This window comes from Amblyomma mixtum, chromosome 10 (assembly GCF_055824585.1).
Source record: "Amblyomma mixtum isolate Tamu chromosome 10, ASM5582458v1, whole genome shotgun sequence".
Taxonomy (NCBI): domain Eukaryota; kingdom Metazoa; phylum Arthropoda; class Arachnida; order Ixodida; family Ixodidae; genus Amblyomma; species Amblyomma mixtum.
The window spans coordinates 5,531,716-5,538,583 of NC_143021.1; the positions used below are offsets into that span (position 1 = coordinate 5,531,716).

Genomic DNA, 6,868 nt, shown 5'->3' on the forward strand with positions numbered 1-6,868 from the left:
GAGTTTCTTACAGTGGATGGTTGTGTTGTTACTGATAAATCAGAAATCGCTAACAGATGTAATGCCTATTTTCATTCTGTATTTAGCCCTTCTAACTCTATGCCCCAGAATTCTATAAGCGTATTATGCTCCCCGCCGTCTGACACACCCGCTATTACCTTGTCCCATGAAGGAATATTTTCCCTCCTCCTTAATTTAGATACAAAAAAGTCTTCCGGTCCTGATTCTATTCCTAATGAGTTCCTAAGAAGATACGCCGAATGGATTGCAAAATATTTAATTATCATATTCAATGCATCACTGAAGCAACATTCCTTGCCAAACGACTGGCTGCAGGCTAGGATAGTTCCAGTACACAAATCTGGAAGCAAGCACGTTCCCGACAATTACAGACCTATTTCTATCACCTGCTCCTGTTGCAAGATGCTTGAGCACGTCGTGGCAAACTGCTTATCCAAATATCTTGAGGACACAAACAAACTAAATCCCAATCAACATGGTTTCAGGCGGAAGCTCTCTACTGTTACCCAACTTATAGAAACACTGCATGATTTTTCAAAAGCGTTAAACAACAGGGATCAAGTGGATGCAGTTTGCCTAGACATGTCTAAAGCATTCGACCGTGTACCCCATTGTATCGATCGCTTCATGCAGAGACGCGACACATCAGTAGCTAGGCCAGAAAAGACGCCCGGTCCTTTATTGCGCATAGATTTATAGCTGCGGCTGCAGCGAGGGAAAGGGAAAGGAAGAAGGGGCGTTGACATGTTATCAGGCCGCTTGCTTGATAGCCACATCTGATACATCTTTCCTCTGTGAAAAGATCAGTTTTGACAATGCTCTAAGAAATTTGCCGAAACTTGTGATCATAAGTCAGCCGTTTAGGTTCCATGCGTGGCCGGGTTGTCCTGCGTGGAATGGCTGGCATGGTTGATCCAGCAGCTGCACCTGATGCTGTGAGCTGCGTGCTTGTGACAAGTCCATCACGTGGCAAGTCCATGCTTGATCCACCAGCTGCACCTGATGCTGTGAGCCGAGTGCTTGTGGCAAGTCCATCACGTGGCTCACCCTGGCCATCGGCGGTACCAGGACTTGAAGTTCTTCTAGCCTCGGAGCGGATGTCCGCGTCGTCGTCGCTGTCATCGATGACGTTGTAGTGCTCTTGGGTTCGCAGCAGATGTTGCCTATTACGCCTTAGAAGACGGTCGTTGTCCATTCTCACGTTGTGGGATCGTGGAGCCACCTTCTGGAGAACCATCGCTTTGCGCCACCATTGGCGGTCGTCACGAACCCGCACCGTGTCTCCTTGCTGCAGTGGAGGCAGTAGTTTGCCCTTGGACGACTGGCGGTGCTTGACTAGCGGGCGCTCCTGTTCGACGCTGCATTCAGGCAGAGTAGTGCGCAGCCGACGACCCTGCAACAATTCTCCCGGTGATTGTCCGTCCTCTAATGGGGATGCGCGATATGATAAAAGACCCATCCAGAAGTCGTCACGAGACTCTGCAGTTTTCTTCATAATGCGCTTCACTATTTGTACTCCTTTCTCGGCCAAACCATTCGACCGCGGAAATTCAGGGCTCGAAGTAATATGGACAAAGTCATAGCGCCGTGCAAACTCCGCGAACTCTTAGGAAGCAAACTGAGGTCCGTTGTCGGTACACACTTGGGCAGGAATTCCGTACCGCGCAAAAATAGACGAAACCTTTGTAACGACTTTGCTCGCAGTGGTGACGGCGAGTTTCTCAACGTCTGGAAAGTTTGAATGCGCATCAAACACCACTACGTACATGTCACCAGCGAAATGAAAAAGGTCGATTCCCACCCGGTGCCATGGCACCTTGGGTGTTGGCCACAAAATAAAAGGCTCAGAAGCTTGCTTGTAGGCGTACTTTTGGCATGCGCTGCATTTGCGAATGAGCGTTTCAATGGCACTGCCCATTCCTGGCCAGAAGATCAGGCCCCGAGCTCTGGCTTTACTTTTATTCAGCCCAAGATGTCCCGCGTGCAACTTCTGCAGCATCTCCACTCTCATTGTCCTCGGTACGACAATTTTGCATCCTTCAGCAGTATTCCATCAATTTCCGATAGTTCTGCTGCAAATGGCTTTAACTCTCCTTCAATCTTAGTTCCTTGTGCCACCTGCTCCAAGACTTTGCTCAAGTATCGATCCGCTAAAGTCTCACTTTGCAGGCGCCGTTTTGTTGGTGTGCTTACTATGCTTGAGAGGACCTGTACAGCATGAACGTCGACGTCTTCGGTTGACTCCAGGACGACACGGACGGCAGGAGCACGGGACAGCATGTCCGCCAACAGCAGGTCCTTGCCAGGAACAAACTGCAGTTCGTAGTCATAACGAATAAGACGAATAAAGAAACGCTGCAGCCTTGGTGGCATATCTCCGATTGCTTTTTTCGCGATTGCCAGCAAAGGTCTATGATCCGTTTCAATGACAATCTTGCGGCCATATACCAGCTGGTGAAACTTTTCGCATGCGAAAACAATGCCCAGGGTTTCTTTCTCGATTTGCGATTACCGTGTTTCGCTATCGGTGAGCGCTCGCGAAGCGTACATGACTGGGCGCCACTCACTGCCATGCTTCTGCAACAATGCTGCGCCTAACCCTAGCCCAGATGAGTCAGCCGAAATTTTGGTTTCTTTCTTCGCGTCGAAGAAGGTCAGCACAGGAGGCGTTGTTAATGCTTCGCAGACCTCTTTCCACTCACGCTCATGAGCCGAACTCCAGTCAAAAACGACGTTCTCCTTCACCAAGCTGCGAAGTGGGGACGTTTTATCGCTCAGTCGAGGCACCTACTTGCGGAAATAGTTAACAACTCCAAGCATTCTGCGTACCGCATTTTTGTCATTCGGGTGTGGCATAGCTTGAATGCTTGAAATTAGATCAGAACTCGGCAGTATGCCATGTTCACTGATGACGTCTCCAAGAAATGTTATTTCCTTCACACCGAAGGCACACTTCTCACGGCTGAACGTAAGACCAGCTTCATCTGCCCTTCTCACTGCTGCTCGCAAGCGCTCATCATGCTGCTGTTTGCTGTTGCCACAGATTAGCACGTCGTCAACATATACATGAACCCCTGGCAGGCCGTCGAAGATCTCTGCGAGCGTCTTCTGGAAGACCTCACTAGCAGACGAAATACCGAAGGGAGCCGAAGGAATCTGTAGCGGCCGAACGGAGTCGCAAACGTGCATATTCGCGACGTGGCCTCATCTAACGGTATTTGGTGGAAGCCGGAGTTTGCGTCAAGGCGGGAAAACAGTCTCGCCCCTGACAATTCGCACTCAATGTCTTCACGTCCGGGCATAGGGTAGTGCTCACGCATGATGTGCTTGTTAATTTCTCTTGGGTACATGCACGCCCGGAGGCTTCCATTCTTTTTGCGAACTATGACCAAGGGACTCACCCATTCGGTGGGCTCGTCTACCCTTTTGATGATGGACGCCTTCTCCATGCGGTTGAGCTCTTCACGTAGTGGTTCCCTTAGAGAGAAGGGTACCCTCCTAGCTGGTTGCACCACTGGAACCGCACCAGGCCGCAGGACCATCTTGTAGTGTCGTCTGACGCAGCCGGTTCCACTGAAAAGGTGCGGGGCCGTTTGCTCTGGTGTTTCATGCCCATCCTGCATGTTAACGGCATCGACAACTGATGGAATGAGGCCAAATTGCAGGCATGTGTTAAAGCCAAGGATTCCTTGTGTGCCTTTTTTCATGATAAAAAAATTCGTCTCGTGCTTCGCTTTGTTCAGGAGCAGTGATGCTGTGGCGACACCCACGTGCTTGATAACGCTGCAATTGTAGGCAGTAAGAACCGCTGTACTCTTGCGCAGGGGCGTTGTACTGCAGATGCGTCGAAATATGCGGAGGGGAAGAAGGTTTCCCTGGGAGCCCGTGTCAACTTTGAAAGTGATGACGCATCCGGCAATCTGGCCTTGCATTGTCCAATCTAGCCCTGCTTGCCTGTTGACACCACATATGCTGACGTCCAAAACTTGGAAGTTTTCATCGCTTTCCACCTCTTCCTGTACTTTGTTGACTTGGCGACTTCTGGAGCACAACGAGAAATGATTCATTCTTTTGCAAGTGTAGCAGCGCTTCCCGTAAGGTGGACACTGTCGCGGCGCGTGCGCCTGGTTGCACTGTTTGCATCGAATCCGCCTTTCTTTACCAGGCTGGTTTCTTACGGCGTAGTCAACGTGGACGTCGCCTTTGGACCAGGTAGCATTTTGCTGCGCGGCAGTCTCCGCTGCCTTACACATCTCTTCTGCTTTCTGCAATGTGAGACTCTTATCTCGTAGCATTTTTTCTCTCAGCGGGGTACTATTACTGCCGAAAACAATCTGGTCTCGTACCATGGATTCTTCAAAGCCACCAAAATTGCAGAGCTTAGCTTGCGTTCTGAGGTCTCGTGCAAAGGGCTCAAATGGCTCGGACTCACCTTGTACCCGCATACGAAATACATGCCTCTCGTAGACTTCGTTTTCTTTTCCGTCGAAGTAACTGTCAAATTTCTTGAGCAGCGTGTCGTAATCATCTTTGGACTCATCTTTCGCGTAGCTGAAGTTCTTGTAGATGTCCAGTGCCTCGTCGCCGGCAGCGCTTAGAAGGATCGCTGCTTTGACTGCTGCTGACTTTGGGGTGGCGGTCGACGTCGGTGTCAGGAACAGTTGCAGCTTCTGCTTGAATATTAGCCAGTTTCTTCTGACATTCCCAGTCAACTGAAGTGGTCCCGGCGGTTTCACGATGTCCATTGCTTCGGCTGCTTGAATAATCCAGCTGGGCACACCGGGCCACTTCTGACACCATGTATCGATCGCTTCATGCAGAGACGCGACACATCAGTAGCTAGGCCAGAAAAGACGCGCGGTCCTTTATTGCGCATAGATTTATAGCTGCGGCTGCAGCGAGGGAAAGGGAAAGGAAGAAGGGGCGTTGACATGTTATCAGGCCGCTTGCTTGATAGCCACATCTGATACACCCATGATGAACTTCTTAATAGGCTCATTGACTTAGGCATAAACACTGATATTGTATACTGGATTAAAGCTTACCTTACTAATAGAACCCAGTATGTGGAGGTAGACGGTGCGAAATCTGACGTCGTGGGTGTACCCTCAGGTGTCCCTCAGGGGTCTGTGCTGGGGCCCATATTATTTTTATGCTATGTCAACAACATCGCAGTCTCACTTCCTCCTCAAATTACAGTCCGGCTATTTGCGGATGACTGTTTAATATACTCAATCATATCAAAGCCATAAGACCAGCTCACATTAAATTTGGCGTTGAACTCCATTAATCAATGGTGTACAGCTTCCAGAATGAAAATTAATTATACAAAAACATCATATATTACACTGACAAACAAAACCAAAAATATTTTTTCATTTGATCATGAAATAGATGGGCGGAATATAACACGTGTCAACTCCTTTAAGTATTTAGGTGTCACTATATCATCTAATCTAAGCTGGAATTTACATATTCAGAACATATGTTCAAAAGTCGAAACTAAATTGTGGTACATTAGAAGAAAACTGAAACTTGCATCCACAAAAGCGAAACTAACTGCCTATCTCGCGCTGGTACGTCCGACACTGGAATATGCAAGCGTCATATGGGATCCGTATCAGTCAAATCAAACCGATAAGATTGAAAAAGTTCAAAGAAGGGCCGCCAGGTTCATTCTGTCAAAATATAGATATACTGATTCCGTGACTGACATGCTACATGAATTAACCCTTCCTTCACTGTCGAAACGAAGGAAGATCGCCAGGCTAAAATTTCTTTATCTTTTGCGTAATAATCACTTCAACTTAAGAACAAGCCTCTATTTGCAACAGCGTTCGTGTCGCCCTGTAAGAAGCTCCCACAGTTACCAGTTTACACCCATGATGGCCCGTATTAACTGTTTTAAATACTCCTTTTTCCCCAGAACAATAACAGAATGGAATTCCCTGCCTCAGGCCCTTCTGCAAATAGACAGTCTCCCCAAATTTGAAAATTGCTTGTACCGTCACTTACCTGAATAGATATCCCTGTAATTTTGTTTTTCTTTTCATACGTTTTGTTTGCCTACTGCTATTTTATGGTTGTAAGCCAAAATATTTACCCACTAGCGTTTGCACTTTAGGCCTGTATCTGCAGTGCAGGACAGCTGTGTTGCGACGATTGTCGTTTTCAATTTGACTGTTTTGAATTGAGCACTGTTCATACTTGTGGCTGTGTGACTTAAGTTACAGATGTATCTGTTTCCACCCTGTAACGGCCTACGGCTGACAGTATCAATAAATAAATAAATAAATAAATAAATAAATATAAGTGGCCCATTCCGTCCATCATTCATTGTGAACAAAGGACCCGTAGGGGTCCCGAAACGTCATGTTTTTTAAAAACCATCTTTTGGCGAGTGTATGTTTTATTTTACCACTATGCCTCTCCCTCGCCAGACAGGATTCTGTCGAACCCTTGATTACATAACCTGGCAGTATCAGGTATTCTGAATCGGTGTTGTACTATGTTTCCGTGAACATTATTATGTCAAATCTCACTTAGTAGAGCATGCTTCAAGTCTCCGGTTTGGATCATATAGTGTTAAGGGGAAGGTTGTGAAAACACGGGACGATCCACATCGAAAAGTCATAGAGAAACATACAGGCGTCCCATGTTTCCGCATCCTTCACCTTAACAGTAACATGTACAGCTCCCTTCAAAAGTATATAGCCCAAGGGGTTTGCTTCTGAGCTCTTTAGCGCGGCTCTCTAACACATCGAACAGTCCAAACCTTGGGAAGGTTGATGACGCAAAGCCATTTTTCTTTCGAGAGATTACAGTCGCTAAGCATGCATAACGAGGC

The 6,868-nt window shown here is 47.5% G+C and overlaps 1 protein-coding gene across 1 annotated transcript; it reads right to left on the bottom strand.

The window, feature by feature from the left end:
* Positions 1-841: 841 nt before the first annotated feature.
* Positions 842-2,394, bottom strand: LOC149325035 (uncharacterized). Its single transcript, XM_089564173.1, has 2 exons — positions 2,215-2,394; positions 842-1,414 (listed from the first exon to the last, which is right to left on the bottom strand). Exons 1-2 carry the CDS (start codon positions 2,392-2,394, stop codon positions 842-844), a joined length of 753 nt encoding a protein of 250 aa, XP_089420299.1.
* Between the last annotated feature and the right edge of the window lie 4,474 nt (positions 2,395-6,868).